This window comes from Salvelinus alpinus, chromosome 3, assembly GCF_045679555.1.
Source record: "Salvelinus alpinus chromosome 3, SLU_Salpinus.1, whole genome shotgun sequence".
NCBI classification, from domain to species: Eukaryota; Metazoa; Chordata; class Actinopteri; order Salmoniformes; family Salmonidae; genus Salvelinus; species Salvelinus alpinus.
The window spans coordinates 24,342,873-24,363,936 of NC_092088.1; the positions used below are offsets into that span (position 1 = coordinate 24,342,873).

Sequence of the window (21,064 nt, forward strand, 5' to 3'; positions counted from 1 at the left end):
TCACCCGCAGCAAGAGCGACATCATTGACATATACAGAGAAAAGAGTCGGCCCGAGAATTGAACCCTGTGGCACCCCCATAGAGACTGCCAGAGGTCCGGACAACAGGCCCTCCGATTTGACACACTAAACTCTATCTGAGAAGTAGTTTGTGAACCAGGCGAGGCAGTCATTTGAGAAGCCAAGGCTATTGAGTCTGCCGATAAGAATGAGGTGACTGACAGAGTCGAAAGCCTTGGCCAGGTCGATGAAGACGGCTGCACAGTACTGTCTTTTATCGATGTACTTTGGCATCATGACAGAGTTCTGAGGAGGAGAGATACTGGAGTGAAGGATCATTCCTTGTACAGCAGTCATATTCCTCTTGGCCAGTTTGGCCACTTCACAAATCTGGTAGAGGATTGTACAATAAAAAATCATTAGTACAATATTAAGGTTTCTATATGACCAGTACAATATTATCATATAATTGTATATGTATTTTTATATCGTTCAAAGTAGCCTACCACTGTACAAATAAAGATGTTGAGTATTGCTTATGCTAAGTTGCACCTAGTATGTTTACTCATGTTTTCAATTCAGGTTCATTCAGAATAAATTAAAAGTCTGAATTAAAACTCTGACTTGTTACCAACATGAATGCTATTAAAAAAATCCTCACCCGAAACGTCCCTTGCTTGATACACAGTACGTACTTTTATTCGGTAAGGACGTATTTTGGTAGTGCACTCATTGAGCGCAGGAGGCGATTTTTACCATTGTGAAAAATAGCTAGCTAATACTAGCTAGTTAGAATACTAAATAATTGCCTTTTCAAGCAATCTGAACCTTAGCTTGTTTTGGTCTGTGGTCTTTGTTCATTTATGTTCATTCACTGCTTCAAACCATTTAAAATGTGTCATTTATCACCCACGGTGTGGAAATACAATCTGTGTGAATGTCAATAGCAATTGGTCCAATAATAGCAATTATGGGATTGGGCTGTCAGTAGTTACTTAAATAAAATCTCATTATGCTGTTACCAAATGTATGTATACTGAACAAAAATATAGACGCAACAATTTCAACGATTTTACTGAGTTACAGTTCATAGAAGGAAATCTGTCATTCGAAGTAAATTTAGTAGGCCCTAATCTATGGATTTCACATGACTGGGTAGATGCACAGCCATGGGTGGACCTCGGAGCCAGGCCCAGCCAATCAGAATCAGTTTTCCCCCACAAAAGGGCATTATTACAGACAGAAATATTTCTCCGTTTCATCAGCTGTCCTGATGGCTGGTCTCAGACGATCCCGCAGGTGAAGAAGCCGGATGTGGAGGTCCTAGGCTGGCATGCTTACTCGTGGTCTGCGGTTTTGAGGCCGGTTGGACCTACTGCCAAATTCTCTAAAATTGTTGGAGGCGGCTTATGGTAGATAAATTAACATTACATTCTCTGGCAACAACTCTGGTCGACATTCCTGCAGTCAGCATGCCAATTGCACGCTCCCTCAAAACTTGAGACATCTGTGGCATTGTGTTGTGTGACAAAACTGCACATTTTAGAATGGCCTTTTATTGTCCCCAGCACAGGGTGCACCTGTGTAATGATCATGCTGTTTAATCAGCTTTTTGATATGCCACTCCTATCAGGTGGATGGATTATCTTGGCAAAGGAGAAATGCTCACTATCAGGGATTTAACCAAATTTGTGCACAACATTTGAGAGAAATAAGCTTTTGGTGCGTATGGAACATTTTTGGGATCTTTTATTTCAGTTCATGAAACATGGGACCAACACTTTACATGTTGCGTTTATATTTAGTGATAGAAGTTAGAACACATGATCTATTATCTAACATAGATAATGTATGCATTGAAGTTCATCTTGTCCCGACCAGGTGCAGTTGAAGGATGCAGTCCCTAACCCCAGATGTTGAAGTTCAGTGGGCCAATGTGTCCGAACTCTCAATACCTCCAAAGAGAAGGAGGTGACCAAAGCTCTACACACACTAACCAGTTACCTGGACAGTGAGTCTCAGAGTACAATCCCCTCAGCTCAGCAAGCAGAGTTCAGTCGAGCCCACTACACCCGGGCCCAACAGTTTCTCATCATTAACATCAATGCTGATTGGTTCCAGCTTCATTCCCGCTGCCCAGCGCACAGAATTGTGTTAGTGCTGATGGATGGTATCGTCGCAGTGAGGTGAGAAACATGTTGGAAGATGTTGATAGTGTTTACTTGGTCCTACCAGCCCTCTCGGATTCTTATTTGAGCCATGGACCTCAGCGCGACCAATGTGTACAACAGTCCCAACGCTATGTCTCAATGTTAATCCTCGCTTGCAAGACGGTTTTGGAAACATTTGGAACTTCATATCATCAAGAAAGAATTTTACAAATACAAAAGATACACTTGATACACTCTCAGTGGTATTAAAGTTCCAAAGGTTTGCTAAACCCTATTGAAAGGGATGATTGTTAACGACACATTCCCCGTGACAGCGAGACAGGAAGTACATTTGCATTAAAATGCATTGACAGTCAATACAATGGGGCTATTGGATACTATGAAGAACTGTGTCTTTACTGGTGGGGACCTGTGTGATAATGATATACTCATCTCGTACATGTCCCTGAGAGAGAGAGAGAGAGAGAGAGAGAGAGAGTGTGTGTGTGTGTGTGTGTGTGTGTGTGTGTGTGTGTGTGTGTGTGTGTGTGTGTGTGTGTGTGTGTGTGTGTGTGTGTGTGTGTGTGTGTGTGTGTGTGTGTGTGTGTGTGTGTGTGTGTGTGTGTGTGTGTGTGTGTGTGTGTGTGTGTGTGTGTGTGTATGGGTCAGTAACAAGTGAGTTTGAGGCAATGAGAGAGATGGTGTGTGTGTGTGTGTTCATTTGAAGTATAGTGTATTTGTGTTACACCTTAGTTGTATTTGAGATCTTGTCTTCAAGTGAAAGACATTGTTGTTCCATTACTAAAACATTCCTCTTTGACCTTGACTCCTAGGCCTCAAGTGACCTTTGACTTGCTGGGCACTTTGACTTGCTGACTTGCTGAGTGAGTGAGTGAGTGAGTGAGTGAGTGAGTGAGTGAGTGAGTGAGTGAGTGATCGTCTATCTCCAGCAGCCCCAGTGCAGGTCTGGACCGTTTGGTTAGCATCCTAGAGCGGGTTCCTTCACAGTGGTCCTCTGACAGTCCTGTGGTCCCACTGTGGTCCCGCTGTCAGGTGACTGGTCCTCGACTGATGGCTCTGCCTGACCTGACTGCCAACCAGTTGCACCACCACAACAAGACCCTCTTCCTCCCCCAGCTGTACTACCTACTACTGGCCAGAGGAATGCTCCCCGCGCTGGAGAGAACCTGCCAGGCTTTGAGAGGTTTGTATGTCTACTTTATATATTGCAGAAGATAGTACATTCTGAAGATAGTACATAACTTTAACTGTCCTATCGGAAATGTATGTTATTATGTGTGTCACTCACTGTCAATACACTGTTGTTCCCAGATGGAAAATACTGCTCCCTGACGTTTTTCGGCCAAGGCACTGGGCAGGGCCTGTGTTCAGGGACATGGTGGTAAGCAAGGCAGCATTGATGATTGTCCTGCATTGATGATTGTCTACTGCAACACTTTCCCATTGTATAATCAGAAAGGTTACATCGTTATGTGTTTCTCTCTGCAGGGTTAGTATTTGGGGTTATGGCCCCTCGCCTCTCCTCCTGCACGCATTCAGACATGGTATGGCAGAGGCTGTGCTAGAAGCCGCTGGCTAGAGTGTGCTCACTGGGCTGGTGCAGGCTGTCAAACGGTGAGAGAAAGGGAGATGGCTAGAGGTTATCGAAAGGTGTCAAAAAAAAGTATTTCTCTTTCTCTTGTAATGTAAGTCCTCTTTTTTCCCTAGGCCTGATGCTCTGTCTAGGATCATGGGGAACCTGGTGTTGAAGAACAAAAAGGCCCAGTTTGTCATCACCTGTAAACTGCTGCTGCTCCAATACAAGTATGAGGTGAGAAAGTGAACTAGACTATGAGTCTTCATCTTATTTTCTTCCAGACTCATGTGTTATTAAGGATTCTTCTCGGCTACCTGGCACAGGATAGGGAGAGAAGGTCACTACTTATATAAGTGAGTGTACAACAAGTAAGTATCAGGATAAGGTAAGACCCAGATGCAGACCGTGTCGAAGTAACAATGTTTATTACAGCAAGAGAGGCAAAGGTACAGGACGGCATGCAGGCTCAGGGTCAGGTCAGGCAGAGTACCTGTCCTGCCCCGTGGTCGAACCCTCAGGAGGCGTCTCACCATGTATGCCGGATGACCATCGATGACACAGGGAGGAGGGGTGGGCCTGGAAATGGAAGACAACGGACTGTGAGACACGAGCTTGATACAGGACACATGAAAGGTGGGGTGTATACGAAGGGTACGGGGCAACAGAAGAAGAACAGTAGAGGGGCTAATGACCTTGGAGATGGGGAAAGGGCCGATAAACCGGGGGGACAGTTTGCGAGACTCCACCCGGAGGGGTAGATCCCGAGACGATACCGGGTAGCCGGGGTCCCATGGCGATCCGCTTGTCGTCGATACCTGGAGGTGGTCTTGAGGAGGGCCGACCGGGCTCTCTTCCAGGTATGACGACCGCGGCGGACAAACATCTGGGCAGAAGGTATGCCGACCTCCTCTTCCTGCTCAGGGAAGAGCGGGGGCTGATACCCTGAGGAACACTCAAAGGGAGATAGGCCCGTGGCAGAGCGGGGAAGGGTGTTGCGGGCATATTCGACCCACACAAGCTGCTGGTTCCAGGTGGTGGGGTTGGCGGAGACCAGGCAGCGCAGGGTGGTCTCGAGTTCCTGGTTGGTTCGCTCCGACTGGCCATTGGACTGGGGGTGGAACCCGGAGGACAGGCTGGCCGACGACCCAATAAGAGTGCAGAATGCCTTCCAGAGCTGGGACGAGAACTGAGGACCCCGGTCGGAGACCATGTCCACGGGCAGTCCATGGATCCGGAAGACGTGCTGCACCATGAGCTGGGCCGTCTCCTTGGCAGAGGGTAGTTTGGGGAGAGGAATGAAATGGGCGGCTTTGGAGAACCAATCCACCACGGTCAGGATGGCGGTGTTGCCATCAGACGAGGGAAGACCCGTGACGAAGTCCACGGAGATGTGAGACCAGGGACGGTGGGGGACAGGCAGAGGTTGGAGGAGACCAGCCGGAGCTTACCAGGGAGTCTTGTTCTGTGCTCAAACTGTGCAAGCGGTGACGAATGCGGACACGTGCGGGACCATGGAAGGCCACCAAAAGCTCTGTCGCACAAAGGCCAGGGTCCGACGGGTGCCCGGATGGCAGGCCAGCCTGGAGGAGTGGGCCCGCTCCAGGACCTAGCGAAGCGGAGAGTGTCAGGAACGAACATCCGGTTATCAGGTCCCCCCCTCGGACCTGCTTCCCTATTCCCCAGCTGAGTGCCGTCGCCAGGCATGAGGTGGGAAGGATGGTCTCGGGTTCCGGGGTAGTAATCATGGGGCTATAGCGGCGGGACAGTGCATCCGGCTTGACATTCTTGGATCCCGGCCGGTACGAGAGGGATAAATTGAACCGTGTGAACAGCAGGGCCCATCTGGCTTGCCTGGAGTTGAGGTGCTTGGCGGTGTAGAGATACTCCAGGTTCTTGTGGTCAGTCCACATGATGAACGGATCTAGAAAGATAAGGGTCAAAATGATTTGCACCCCTGTTTTCAATACAAAGCTGTCATCAAGGCAAAGCGTGGCTACTTTGAAGAATCTCAAATACATTTTTGTTTTGTTGATTTGATGAATACTTTTTTGGTTACTAGATGATTCCATGTGTTATTTCCTAGTTTTGATGTCTTCACTATTATTAGACAATGTAGAAAATAGTAAAAATAAATAAAAACCCTTAAATGTGTAGGTTTGTCCAAACTATTGACTGTTACTGGATGTGTTACTGTGTTACAGCCGCTATGATGCATTTTAGATCATACCAGCTGTATTTCTGTATTTTGAAAGTTATATGTCTTGAAAACTTGATTGCTGACATGCAAAACATTTTGGGACTATATCAACAATTGTCACGACTTCCGCCGAAGTTGGTCCCTCTCCTTGTTCGGGCGGTGTTCGGCGGTCAACATCACCAAAGTTCTAGCCATCGCTGATCCATTTTTCATTTTCCATTGGTTTTGTATTGTCTTCCATCACACCTGGTTCCAATCCCATCAATTACATGTTGTGTATTTAACCCTCTGTTTTTCCCCTAATGTCCTTGTCGGTGATTGTTCATTGTAAGTGTATGTGTACGTCTGTTCTGGTGTGCGTTGGGTTATGTTACCCATTGATTTTTATTATTATGTTTTTCGGTGTTTTTTTTGTAAATAAACTGCGCCATTGGAAACACAGCTATTTCTCTCCTGCATCTGACTTCTCTGCCGCCAGTTCACACCATTACAACAATGGACTAATGAAACAAATACCAAAAGATTGTTTTGGGTGGAATTTTCCTTTAAGAAAGCATGATGTATTAGTGTTGTATTAACTAAGCTCTATGTGCCTGTCCTTTGTGTGTTTGAACCAGTGATGATGAGCTCACCCCTTATGACATGTCAGCTGACCAGGAGATGAACCCAAACCGTTACGCCCGTCGCTGGACACTTCTTCTTCCCCCTGCTCAGGAACTATGACAGGTGTGTGTGTGTGTGTGTGTGTGTGTGTGTGTATGGGTCAGTAACAAGTGAGTTTGAGGCAATGAGAGAGATGGTGTGTGTGTTCATTTGAAGTATAGTGTATTTGTGTTACACCTTAGTTGTATTTGAGATCTTGTCTTCAAGTGAAAGACATTGTTGTTCCATTACTAAAACATTCCTCCTTGACCTTGACTCCGAGGCCTCAGGTGACCTTTGACTTGCTGGGCATTGACCACCTGGTCCTGGGGAGACTGATCCACACGCTGGCCCTTCTGATGCACCTAGCAGTCAATGCTCCTGTAGGCTCAATTTCTTCTGGTGTCACCTTCCTACAAAGCTCAGTACTTTCTCCTTTGCTAAACTAGGCTCATAATTGAAATGTTTTATTCATATTTACAGATCCCATACAAGTTGTCATTAAGACATATGAACGTTCACATGTTCAAGAAGGCATTTCTGGAGAGAAAAATTATGGTTGCCCTACTGTGAAGTAGGAAATGGCATCAAAAACCTACGATCCTTAATCTGGTCACATATGTCCCCCTTGCTGTGACTCGACTAGTATGTGACTGAGTGAGGTGTCGAAACATGTCCATCACTTCCTAGTGTACAGTGCCTTCGGAACGTTTTCTGACCCCTTTATTTTTCCACATTTTATTACGTTACAGCCTTACTCTAAAATTGATTACATTTGTAATGCTTTTTTCCCGTCATCAATCTACACACAATACCTTATGATGACAAAGCAAAAACAGATTTTTTGAAATGTTTGCTATTGTATAAAAAAATAAAAATACGAATATCACATTTATGTAAGTATTCCGACCCTTTACTCAGTACTTTGCTGAAGCACCTTTGGCAGCAATTACAGCCTTGAGTCTTCTTGGGTATGAAGCTATAAGCTTGGCATTTGGGAAGTTTCTCCCATTCTTCTCTGCAGAGCCTCTCAAGCTCTGTCAGGTTGCATGGGGAGCGCCACTGCACAGCTATTTTCAAGTCTCTCCAGAGATGTTAGATTGGGTTCAAGTCCGGGCTCTGGCTGGGCCACTCAAGGACATTCAGAGACTTGTCCCGAAGCCACTCCTGCGTTGTCTTGGCTGTGTGCTTAATTATGGGCAGGTGGGACGGTAGCGTCCCACCTGGCCAACATCCAGTAGAATTGCAGAGCGCGAAATTCAAACTACAGAATTATAAATATTTAACTTTCATAAAATCACAAGTATAATACATCAAAATAAAGCGTAACTTCTTGTTAATCCAGCCGCTGTGTCAGATTTCAAAAAGGCTTTATGGCGAAAGCACACCATGCGATTATCTGAGTACAGCGCCCCGCATACAAAAGCATGAAAAACATATTTCCACCAGGCAGGTGCGCCACGAAAGTCAGAAATAGCGATATAATAAATGCCTTACCTTTGATCTTCTTCTGTTGGCACTCCAAAAGGTCCCAGATACATCACAAATGGTCCATTTGTTCGATAATGTCCTTCTTTATATCCATAAAAACTCAGTTTAGCTGGCGCACTTCAGTCAATAATCCTCCCAGTTTCACCCCATCAAAATGCATACAAAATGAATCCCAAAAGTTAGTAATAAACTTTTCCAAACAAGTCAAACAAAGTTTATAATCAAATTGTCTTTACCGAAGAAAAATACCAAAGAACGCACTCTCTTCCACGCGCTTGGAAACACTACAGCCAAAATGGGAGCCACCTAGAAAAACTACAATTTCTGGCTCATTTTTCCAGAAACCAGCATGAAACTCTTTCTAAAGACTGTTGACATCTAGTGGAAGCCCTAGGTACTGCAATCTGGGAGGATTTTGCCTTATAATAAAAGTGACAGCCATTGAAAACAGTGGTAGGCTGAACATTTTTGGGGGGGGATGGTTTGTCCTTGGGGTTTTGCCTGCTATATCAGTTTTGTTATACTCACAGACATATCCTAGCTTCTAGGCCTGAGTAACAGGCAGTTTACTTTGGGCACGCTTTTCATCCGGACGTGAAAATACTGCCCCCTACCCAAGAGAGGTTAAGGTCGTTGTCCTGTTGGAAGGTGAACCTTCACCCCAGTCTGAGGTCCTGAGCGCTCTGGAGCAGGTTTTCATCAAGGATCTCTCTGTACTTTGCTCCGTTCATCTTTCCCTCGATCCACACTCTCTCAGTCCCTGCCGCTGAAAAACATCCCCACAGCATGATGCTGCCACCACCATGCTTCACCATAGGGATGGTGCCAGGTTTCCTCCAGATGTGATACTTGTCATTCAGGCCAAAGAGTTCATCCGACCAGAGAATCTTGCTTCTCATGGTCAGAGTCCTCAGTGCCTTTTACTGAGGAGTGGCTTTCGTCTGGCCACTCTACCATAAAGGCCTGATTGGTGGAGTGCTGCAGAGATGGTTGTCCTTCTGGTAGGTTCTCCCATCTCCACAGAGGAACTCTGGAGCTCTGTGAGAGTGACCATTGGGTTTTTGGTCACCTGCCTGACCAAGGCCCTTCTCCCTCGATTGCTCAGTTTGGCCAGGCGGCCAGCTCTAGGAAGAGTCTTGGTGGTTCCAACTTCATCCACTTCAATGCTGCAGACATTTTTTGGTACCCTTCCCCAGATCTGTGCTTCGACACAATCTTGTCTCTCTGAGCTCTACGGACAATTCCTTTGACCTCATGGCTTGGTTTTTGCTCTGACATGCACTGTCAGCTGTGGAACCTTATATAGACAGGTGTGTGCCTTTCCAAATCATGTCCAATCAATTGAATTTACCACAGGTGGACTCCAATCAAAGATTATCAATGGAAACAGGTTGCACCTGAGCTCAATTTTGAGTCTCATAGCAAAGTCAAATCAAATCACATTTATTTATAAAGCCCTTCTTACATCAGCTGATCTCAAAGTGCTGTACAGAAACCCAGCCTAAAACCCCAAACAGCAAGCAATGCATGTGTAGAAGCACGGTGGCTAGGAAAAACTCCCTAGAATGGCCAGAACCTAGGAAGAAACCTAGAGAGGAACCAGGCTATGAGGGGTGGCCAGTCCTCTTCTGGCTGTGCCGGGTGGAGATTATAACAGAACATGGCCAAGATGTTCAAATGTTCATAGATGACCAGCAGGGTCAAATAATAATAATCACAGTGGTTGTTGAGGGTGCAACAGGTCAGCACCTCAGGAGTAAATGTCAGTTGGCTTTTCATAGCCGATCATTCAGAGTATGGGTCTCAATTCTTATGCAAATAAGGTATTTAAAAAAGAAGAATTATTATTATTAGCAAACATTTCTAAAAACCTGTTTTAGCTTTGTTATTATGGGTTATTGTGTGTAGATTGATGTGGTAAAAAAGTAATTTAATACATTTTAGAATAAGGCTGTAACGTAACAAAATGTGGAAGAAGTCAAGGGTTCTGAATACTTTCCCGAATGCACTGTATATCCTGATGTGACCTTATAAGATGTCACCCTTGTTGTGACTAAACTAGTATGTGACTGAGTGAGGTGTCTTAAACATGTCCATCATTCCCTACTGCGTATTCTGGTGTCGCCTCAGACAATGTCCCCATTGCTGGGACTTGACTATGTGATTCAATGGGGTGTCTGGTGTTTTGCAGGTGGCCACTTAGATGGGCAGAGCTCTGTTGGACTTTGTCTGGGCTGTACGCTACCGCATTGACCAGCGAGTATATCTGAACACAGGTCATAAATAGGAAACTGTTTTCGTCTTTCGTCCAATTGGTCTATGGCTTACCCAACCTCTTTATTCCTAACACAGGATTGTGCGGCGAGGAGTCCTATTTGCTGTCTGCTCTGTCTTTCTGAGCATGCCAAGTCAGAGTTTGCTGGTGGAGCTCCGTGATCAGCTCTTTGAGACCAGAGCATGGCTGGCAGGTGAGACAGAATATAGCTACTACATGCATTAGTAGAGACCAGCCTACTGAATCTCAACGTATTGGGCGGAGTTGGAGTTAATTTAGCTTTACCCAGCCAATTCAGGAAGTCGACCGTAGTAGTAGTTTATTATGAATATTAAATGTAGGCCATATTTGGCAGCTAAGAGCTGAATTGCAGTACATTGCAGTGAATGATGATCATTCAGCTGGCTGCTGGTATGATGTACTGGGAGAGGTTAGTTCGGGTACCAGCACGAGTCATGTTAAATTGCTCTTTGGTCCCCAGGTGATCCTCAGTCCTCTTCAGCTTCTCTGCATCCACACGGGACTTTGTAGGCGTACTCCTCTACTAATGTGCAGCACCCACTAGGGTGATGCTTAAGCTGCCGCTGGCGCTAAAAAGCTCAAAGCAATGGTCATCTACGTGTCCTTTGCCATTTCCACACTGCACTCCCACTTCTTAAAAATAATGATTTTGTTGATGACCGGAAAATGGCAGATTTGTTTTCAGGGTATTTCTGACCCTAACCCTACTGCTGGGTTGCTAGCATGTCACATTAGTGTTGTAGGTTTAACACGTGCTTGATGGCATCATTAAGGGCTGACCTTGTGTGTATCTTTGGGAAGAATGTGGTTAAAAAGAGCACAGTCCACATGTTCATGCAGCTGCTCAATGTGCGTCAGTCAGGGAATCCAGGATATCCTGTCCTGCAAAGTTTGTCGGTGACATCGTTCACTTATCAATGGGAATTTAAATTCTCCCAAGGATATTACCAATAGTTCAGAAGACTCTACATGTATGCTAGAAATGTTACAACTGCAGGATCATGGAAACTTTAATTTAATGTACACGTTTTCAATGTGAATCAACTGTGTTAAATGTAGCCTTGCATTTAAATGGCCACACAAGTAGAATTCCACTTTTTTGAGCTGGAAAATGATGGCCATAGCTTACCCATGATATTGCACAACGATGTAAGTCATTAAGTCATCGTTTTAGTCAAAGTATGATATTTCAGGCTTGAAGTGACAAAACCGAAGTCCCAGCTCCGTGCAAATTCGTGCCAATGATGTGTCTTTTTCCTATGAAATGATGTGTAAATTCTTTGAGAGTCAACGTTTCGTTTCAGGGCTGGGTTATATTTTAATGATACCACCCACCATCATGGCATTGTTTATTAATTAGAAACATCTGCGAAGTTTGCGAGTTGCGACTGAGCTGAGCAATATAATAGATCATCTTGGGCTACAGCAAAGATGGTGGATAAATGAAGAGAGTTCACTCAGGCCATTTAACATTGAAAATAATTGTCAGTTCCGGTCTACTTAACGAAATGGGTCTCCCATAGAAACCAATGCAATAGCAACTGGGTCTGATCTACTTAGTTCATTGACTTTCATTGAACCAGAAAAAAACAACAGCAAGTGGGGTGTCTTGCTTTCTTCTCCGTCTCTGGCTACAGCTTTTCGCTGTACCCTACACTTGGCTGCCTAGGCCAATGAGCAAATTAGGTGGTAAAGGTAGGCAACAACACGTCTGCCACGCTGATCCTCAACACTGGGGCCCCTCAGGGGTGTGTACTTAGTCCCCTCCTGTACTCCCTGTTCACCCACAACTGCGTGGCCAAAAATGACTCCAACACCATCACAACAGTGGTAGGCCTGATCACCGACAACGATGAAACAGCCTATAGGGAGGAGGTCAGAGAACTGGCAGTGTGTTGCCAGGACAACAACCTCTCCATCAATGTGAGCAAGACAAAGGAGTCTGGTTCATCCTTGGGAGCAATTTCCAAATGCCTGAAGGTATCACGTTCATCTGTACAAACAAATGTACACAAGTATAAACACCATGGTACCACGCAGCCGTCATACCGCTCAGGAAGGAGAAGCGTTCTGTCTCCTAGAGATGAACATACTTTGGTGCGAAAGTGCAAATCAATCCCAGAACAGCAAAAGACCTTGTGAAGACGCTGGAGGAAACAGGTACAAAAGTATCTATATCCACAGTAAAACGCGTCCTATATCGACATAACCTAAAAGGCCGCTCAGCAAGGAAGAAGCCACTGCTCTAAACCGCCATAAAAAAGCCTAACTACGGTTTGCAACTCCACATGGGGACAAATATCGCACTTTTTGAAAATATGTAATCTGGTCTGATGAAACAAAAAAAGATCTGTTTGGCCATAATAACCATTGTTACGTTTGGAGGAAAAAGGGGGAGGCTTGCAAGCCAAAGAACACCATCCCAACCGTGAAGCACAGGGGTGGCAGCATCATGCTGTGGGGGTGAATTGCCGCAGGAGGGACTGGTGCACTTCACAAAAAGATGGCATCATGAGGGAGGAGAATTATGTGGATATATTGAAGCAACATCTCAAGACATGTCAGGAAGTTAAAGCTTGATCACAAATGGGTCTTCCAAATGAACAATGACCAGAAGCATACTTCCAAAGTTGTGGCAAAATGGCTTAATGACAACAAAGTCAAGGTATTGGAGTGGCCATCACAAAGCCCTGACCTCAATCCTATAGAAAATTTGTGGGCAGAACTGAAAAAGCATGTGCGAGCAAGGAGACCTACAAACCTGACTCAGTTACATCAGCTCTGTCAGGAGGAATGGGCCAAAATTCACCCAACTTATTGTGAGAAGCTTGTGGAAGGAACCCGAAACATTTGACCCAAGTTAAACAATTTCAAGGCAATGCTACCAAATACTAATTGAGTGTATGTAAACTTCTGACCCACTGGGAATGTGATGAAAGAAATAAAGGCTGAAATAAATCATGCTCTCTACTATTATTCAGACAGTTCACATTCTTAAAATAAAGTGGAGATCCTAATCAGACAGCGAATTTTTACTAGGATTAAATGTCAGGAATTGTAGAAAACTTTTTTTAAATGTATTTGACTAAGGTGTATGTAAACGTCCGACTTCAACTCTATATAATAGGCGGTGTCAGAGGAAAGCCCATAAAATTGTCAGACTCCGGTCACCCAAGTCAAAGACTGTTTTCTCTGCTACCGCACGGCAAGCGTTACCGGAGCGCCAAGTCTAGGTCCAAAAGGCTCCAAACCTCTTGGGAATACCCCCCCCCTTTCAATTTCCGCCTGAAGACATAACCAAATCTAACTGTCTCTAGCTCAGGCCCAGGATATGCATATTCTTGGTACCATTTGAAAGAAAACACTCTGAAGTTTGTGTAAATGTGAATTGAATGTAGGAGAATATAACACAATAGACCTGGTTTTGATAATACAATGAAAAAAACCATACGTTTTTTCATTTTAATTGTTGTAACATCATAATTAAAATGAACAAGATAAAACAAACATCTAGATATGAATATGGGAACAATTTCAGTGGAACACATAAGGCAACAGCACTTGTGCAAAGTTTCAGAATGATAACTTCCAAAATGAGTGTGCTACATGACATTTATCATGAGGTCACCCGTGTCCCACACAAATAGCCCAAATGTACCCAAGTGGCCAAATTGGTGAAGGTATACATTCTGAAACAAATAACTATATACAAAATACCAAAATGGTATTCTAACACCCCCCCCCCCCAAAAAAATGAGAAAAAAAATGGAAAAAAAATAGTTGGAATTTCTTATTTATTTCTCTAAAAAATAAAATATACATTTACAAAATAACATGGGTGACTATTTACACTTTCAATATTTGGAAGACCCTCAGTCCTCTATCAAATCAAATGTATTTACATAGCCCTTCCTACATCAGCTAATATCTCAATGTGCTATACAGATACCCGGCCTAAAACCCCAAACAGCAAGCAATGCAGGTGTAGAAGTACGGTGGCTAGGAAAAACTCCCTAGAAAGGCCAAAACCTAGGAAGAAACCTAGAGAGGAACCAGGCTCTGAGGGGTGGCCAGTCCTCTTCTGGCTGTGCCGGGTAGATATCGCAGTGGTTGTAGAGGGTGCAACAGGACAGCACCTCAAGAGTAAAAATGAACAGTTTAGGTAGGCAGAACAGTTGAAACTGGAACAGCAGCAAGGTCGGGTGGACTGGGGACAGCAAGGAGTCATCATGCCAGGGGGTCATGACACATGGTCCTGGGGCTCAGGTTCTCAGAGAAAGAAGGAGAGAAAGAGAGAGCATACTTAAAATTCACACAGGATAAGACAGGAACAGTACTCCAGATATAACATAACCCCACCCACTTTGCCAAAGCTCTACACAATATTCTGCTGTCGATGCCAGATGCTATAGCAGTCTCTTTATGATGTAAAGCAGAGGGTCACCGAGCATGTGGTGCATGTGATGGGCGACTTCATCTTGCAAACAACACAGCAACGCCTCCATGCTGTGCCCTTTTGGCCCTTAGGCACATCCATGTCTGCACAAATATATCTGGGCAGATGAACACTTGTGGCAGGAGCAGAAGGAACAGGGCTTGGTGCAGTGGTGCTGTAGCCAGCAAGCTCCTTGATGAGCTGCTCTCTGAAGGCTTTCTGTGTGAGGAAGGGCTTTCCACAGCTCTTAGCCATTTCCTTGTGTAGGATGAATGCATTCACCACAGCAATGTCGACGAAATGATAGAAGAAAGTCTTGTACCATCTCATTGTTTTATGCAGAACATTATAATAGCCTATCAGCGCATCTGATAGGTCCACACCTCCCATGCTCTTGTTGTAGTCCTTCACTGCAGTTGGAATGGGGACATTTTTGGTGGTCCAATGCCCAGTACCATCCTTGATACGCCGGGCAACATGATCCCCATTGAAGGACTTGTGTATAGTTGAACACATCACGACTTCCCTGGTATCCATCCACTTTACAAATGGCAGGCCATCTTCACGGATCCATCGCATGGCCCCCCGCTCAGGCATGTCGTTCACCTTGGTCTTCGGAAAGCCCACCCGGTTGGTGCGAATGGTGCCACAAGCCCACACTTCCCGCTTCCTCAGGTCTGTGAACAGGGTAGGGCTTGTGTAGAAGTTATCCACAAATAGTTTGTAGCCCTTCCCCAGCAGTTGGAAATCCAATAACTCCATCACAGAGTCATAGCTAAGTCCCTTACCAGTTGCACAAGTGTTCTTCCCCTCATAGACAAAGAAATTGCATGTGTAGGCACACACAGAATCAGCCAAAACAAACAGCTTGTAACCCCACTTGGTTGGCTTGTTACGCATGTATTGTTTGAGGCCAATTCTGGCCTTTGAGGCTACCATCCTCTCATCGATGGACAGGTTCTGGGCTGGCTGAAAGTAGGTCTTGCAGGCCTCAACAATGCTGGAGTAGAGAGGTTTGATTTTGCACAGTCTATCAAACGTTGCTGTGCCTTTCTTCTTGTCATTCTCTTCATCAACCTTTGGGTCACTGATGTGAAGAGCCTGTGAAACAACCAGAAACCTTTTGCAGGACATAACAGTCATGGGGAAAGGCAGTTGGTAGAGTGATGACGTCTTCCAGTAGTCAGTCAGGCTTTTCAGCTTCACCAGCCCCATGTAGATGACCAGTGAAAGGTAGCAGTAAAAGTCTGACATGGATACGGGCTTCCATGCTACCCTTTTGCCTGCCTGCTTCTTCTTCCCAAACGTATTCGTGTTAGACACGAGTGAACCTACAACAGAATGGGTGAAAAACAACTGGAAAAGTTCAAGTGGGCTGTATGTTGTGCTCGTGTTCACCTGAGGTCCAGGCTCCCTTTTCGGTCGGAAAGTTGGCTGGGGTGGCTCCACATCGGCTAGCTGTTTGTGTTGGCTGCTACATTCTACAGAAATACATTTTTATTTAGAGAGAGAGAACAGGGAATAAAACAAACACTGGTCTCAAATCATATCTGTGGCCATGCTACCATAATATTGTCAAAGTACAGTACACATGCTACATGCTATACAAGCGTACCCTCACAATGAATAGCCCACGTGTACGTTAAACATTTCATAACATTTGCATATATTGCAACTAAAACGTAAATACTATCACAAATAACATTTTATATTACAAACAACGGCATTAGCATGACAAGAACTTACCAATCCAAAACGATATCCTCTCCTTCCAAGAAATATGCCTCCGTTTCAGAATCATAAGAGGCAGCTCCCACAGATTCGTCCTCAGATAACATTTCTGTATCAGTATCACGATCAATTTCTTCTAAAATTGCCTCTACATTGCTATATCTAGTCTTGGACTTAGCTTTCCCAGACTTATTCGCCATGATTTTCCATGAAAATACAGTTGAAGATGCACGTTGCCGAAATACCGCTGCGCAATAACTTTCAGTCCTTCCTCGTTGAAATGCGATTTCAAAAGACTGCTGTTGCGCACACGTTCTCCGTGTGAGTTCGTCTCCAAACAAATTACCATTTGATAGTGCCTTTTACCTCTGTTCATTGGCTATCTAACCAGCTAGATTTCAAGACGATGAGTGGTCATTGGGTTAAAATACAGTCAATCAAAGAGACAATGGTCATCCGATTGGTGCGCAAATGAGGTCGGAGGTCGTTGTCTTCCAATCGTTTTTTTCGGATCAATACGTCCAGCAAAATGACCCATCAACTGTTTGGTTGTGTTACAAACAAACAGTTGATTTCAAGGAAACCAAACCTGACTGGATAACGTCAGGTTTAGTCAGTGTATTTAGGTCGGATGTTTGGCCCAAAATTTTATGACATGAAATTCAATGACATAAGCGTTCACAAAATGTTTCGTGTTAGGCTATAAAAAATGGATTTAACCGAACAAAAGACCATTCAGTGTGTAACAATGAGCCTTGGGATTGCAAACAGAGAAGATTTTCCACAGGTAAACCATTTCTTTCAATGCAATCTGTGATAATGTTACGCTTGTGCTGGTTGGAAAAGTATTTATTTATGGAGCGCTGAGCTCAGATAATCGCATCCTATTCTTTCGCAGTAAATCATTTTTTAAATATGACAACGCAGTTAGATTAGCAAGATTCAAGGCTTTTGAAGCATGTGAGACACTTTTATTTTCAGGAATGTTTAATATGACTATTTGTGGCGATCACCGTAAGTTGTCTATTTTCAAACCCGGATCCGGGATCCGTACTCAGTAGAAGTTTTAACAGCTTCTTCCCCCAAGCCATAAGACTGCTGAACAATTAATAAAATGGTCACCGGACCATTTACATTGACACCCCCCCTCCATTTGTTTTGTGCACTGCTGCTACTAGCTGTTTATTATCTATCGATAGTCACTTAAGTTTTACTTATTTTTGCTCTAGTCTGTATATGATTGATTGAATTTTGGAACCCCGCTCCCCCAGTTTGCCCCAAGATGAATGGTTGAGTGGTGCAGCTAGAAATCACACGTGTCTATCCTACAAACTTGTTTATCTATTTTGTGCTGTTGTTACATCAAGTATTGGTGTTTCGTGTCCGATGTGCTCAGGGTGTTGTTACATATCACTTGCGGCGAGCATTATGAGCAGTTATTGTAGCCCAGTGTATCCCAACCCTGGTCCTCGGGTACTGCCAACAGTACACATTTTTATTGTAACCCTGGACAAGCACACCTGATTCAACTAGTCAACTAATCATCAAGCTCTCAATGAGCTGAAGGAGTTGTGTTTCTCCAGGGCTACCACAAAAATGTGTACTGTTGGGGTACTCGAGGACCAGGGTTGGGAATCACTGTTGTAGCCTATCATTTCACTTCCCCTAGCTGTGAGGACCATGGCATCATGAGCCTACCAAAGGTTGCACCGTGTCCATTACAATGTAGAAAAACACTTTTTGAGATAACAATAGATAGCAAAGTCAAAGATACTGGTTTCTCCTAACCATCTGTTGCGAAGTTTTCCCACATGCTTATGACAAATCCAGCTCCAGAACCAGCCATAGCCTAGCTGGATAATCTTTTAAATAAGGTAAAGCAACAACAGATAACATTAGTTACCTAGATAAGGTTAGCATGCTAGCTAGCTACACTGACAGCTGTCAGTGCACTACTTGTTGTTATTTCTCCACTCCATGTGGAAATCCCCCACAATTTACCCACCCTCAGTTCGTGAATATGTATTAGCAGCCTGCGTCATTCTTTGCAGGTGGAACCTAAAGGACAATTTCTGCTATTGGACAGGAATTACGTCAAATTGCCCTCTGGTAGGGGCCTTTAAAAAATATATTGCTTGAACAGCATCATTGCTCCTTCTGGTTTATGTCTACCTGTTTATGATAATGATGATTGTAATGGTCCAACGTGTGGTGCTGTTGACAGATGTAGCTGAAGGGGACCCTGATGCAGACTGCGGGAACCTGGCCGTGCAGAGCCTGGTGTTGCTGGAGAATAGTCTGAAGACTGGATTGGACCCTGCTCCACTGGGCTTGCTGTCATGATCATGACATGATGATACACAGTGAACCTTGAAGTTCTATCCCTCTGGTGTGTAAAGGGCAACAGCCAGTGTTTTGGTTGTCACTGCCGGTGTACTAGTAGTGACTGCCTTGGGACACTGGTTGTGAGAGGATTACAAATGATGCCTGTCACTAGGAACTGGCTGGTAGAGGGCCCGAGGATGTTACGGATCCTGGATCCTGAACACTGAAGGACGTCCTTTCAGTTAGAGCTGCAGGTGCTGCTGGCCCACCATATCCTGGAACGAATGAATGCATGCCAAGCCAAAGGAAAAAGAGAAATGAACTAAATGTATTAAAATGTTTGTGTGGAGGATGACCTTTTTCTCTCTTTCTCTCTGCGCAGGAATATCCCTCTGTATTGTAGGCGTTTGTTTACACAGGAAGTCTTGTCAATGATGTTTCCTTACACACACAAATACACACGTGTACAATATGCATCCATATCCCGGAGAAAGACCATGCATGATATGGACATATTTGTGTACCTCAACAAGATAGTTTTTGGAAGATTAATTTCTGCTGCCTGAAAAGCAAGTATCTTCCATACATGTATTAAAAAAAGAGAAAGCACTAGCTCAGTTGTATGGGTGCCACTATGTTTCTGTTCTCATATTTGCTGTGACAATGAGTGTCAAGTAGTTGGCAAGACCGCACCAACAGATCTGGGATCAGGCTAGGTAAATTGCTCCTGGCTTCTTTATGTTTCAGAACCATTTAGAAGGCCAAACACTTACAAAGCCTTGCCCTCCTGAGTAGAATGAAGAATAGTGTACACAATCCACAACACTTCATGTCGCATATGTGATGGACTGAATGTTAATCTCATACATTTTCTGGTGCCCTCAAATCAAATGTACAGAATTAAAACAGAAACATTTAAGGTCCCCAAGAACACAGTGGCCTCCATCATTGTTAAATGATGAAGTTTTGACCACCAAGACTCTTCCTAGTGCTGGCCACTCGGCCAAACTGAGCAATCGGGGGAGAAGGGCCTTGATCAGGGAGGTGACCAAGAACCTGATGGTCACTCTGACAGAACTCCAGAGTCCCTCTCTGGAGATGGTAGAACCTTCCAGATTGACAACCATCTCTGCAGCACTCCACCAATCAGGCCTTTATGGTAGAGTGGCCAGACGGAAGCCATTCCTCAGTAAAAGGCACATGACAGCCCGCTTGGAGTTTGCCAAAAGGCACCTACAAACTCAGACCATGAGAAACAAGATTCCCTGAATAAACCAAGATTGAACTCTGGCCTGAATGCCAAGCGTCACGTCTGGAGGAAACCTGACACCATCCCTACAGTGAAGCATTGTGCTGGCAGCATTGTGCTGGCAGCATCATGCTGTGGGGATGTTTTTAAGCGGCAGGGACTGGGAGACTAGTCAGGATTGAGGGAAAGATGAACAGAGCAAAGTATAGAGATCCTTCATGAAAACTTGCTCCAGAGCGCTCAGGACCTCAGATTGGGGTGAAGGTTCACCTTATAACAGGACAACAACCCTAAGCACGCAGCCAAGACAACGCAGGAGTGGCTTCGAGACAAGTCTCTGAATGTCTCTGGAGAGACCTGAAAATAGCTGTGCAGTGACGCTCGCCATCCAACCTGACAGAGCTTGATAGGATCTGTAGAGAAGACTGGGAGAAACTCCCCAAATACAGGTGTGTCGAGCTTGTAGCTTCATACACAATGAAGACTCAAGGCTGTAATTGCTGCCAAAGGTGCTTCAACAAAGTATTGAGTAAAGAGTCTGAATACTTATGTAAATATGTTATTTCAGTTTTTACATTTTAGACATTTGCAAACATTTCTAAAAAAAGGTTTTTGCTTTGTCATTATAGTGTATTGTGTGTAGATTGATGAGGGGGAAAAAATATTTTATACATTTTAGAATAATGCTGTAACGTAACAAAATGTGGAAAAGTTAAGGGAACTGAATGCTTTCCGAATGCACTTTATGTCTCCATATCTGTACAGGTTATGAGAATCTGTATCGTGAAGGAGAGTGCTATTTTTGTATTCAAGTTCGTTTTATTTACAAATCAAATGTATTTATAAAGCCCTTTTTACATCACAAAGTGCTTATACAGAAACCCAGCCTAAAACCCCAATCAGCAAGCAATGCAGATGTAGAAGCACGGTGGCTAGGAAAAACTCCCTAGAA

The 21,064-nt window shown here is 44.4% G+C and overlaps 2 protein-coding genes across 2 annotated transcripts; one reads left to right on the forward strand and one right to left on the reverse strand.

The window, feature by feature from the left end:
• Positions 1-1,893: 1,893 nt before the first annotated feature.
• telo2 (TEL2, telomere maintenance 2, homolog (S. cerevisiae)) lies at positions 1,894-19,475 on the forward strand. The gene is given in 16 exon segments (XM_071391151.1): positions 1,894-1,918; positions 1,921-2,185; positions 3,100-3,353; positions 3,482-3,510; positions 3,512-3,551; positions 3,659-3,745; positions 3,748-3,784; positions 3,878-3,980; positions 4,028-4,090; positions 5,083-5,369; positions 6,561-6,620; positions 6,622-6,669; positions 6,869-6,968; positions 10,268-10,332; positions 10,429-10,544; positions 18,763-19,475. Coding segments are annotated over 16 exon segments (1,698 nt in total). The 3' UTR covers positions 18,882-19,475.
• LOC139570384 (piggyBac transposable element-derived protein 4-like) lies at positions 13,795-16,847 on the reverse strand. Its single transcript, XM_071392220.1, has 2 exons — positions 16,554-16,847; positions 13,795-16,288 (listed from the first exon to the last, which is right to left on the reverse strand). The coding sequence occupies exons 1-2, from the start codon at positions 16,606-16,608 to the stop codon at positions 14,793-14,795; spliced, it is 1,551 nt and encodes a 516-aa protein (XP_071248321.1). The 5' UTR covers positions 16,609-16,847; the 3' UTR covers positions 13,795-14,792.
• Positions 19,476-21,064: the final 1,589 nt, after the last annotated feature.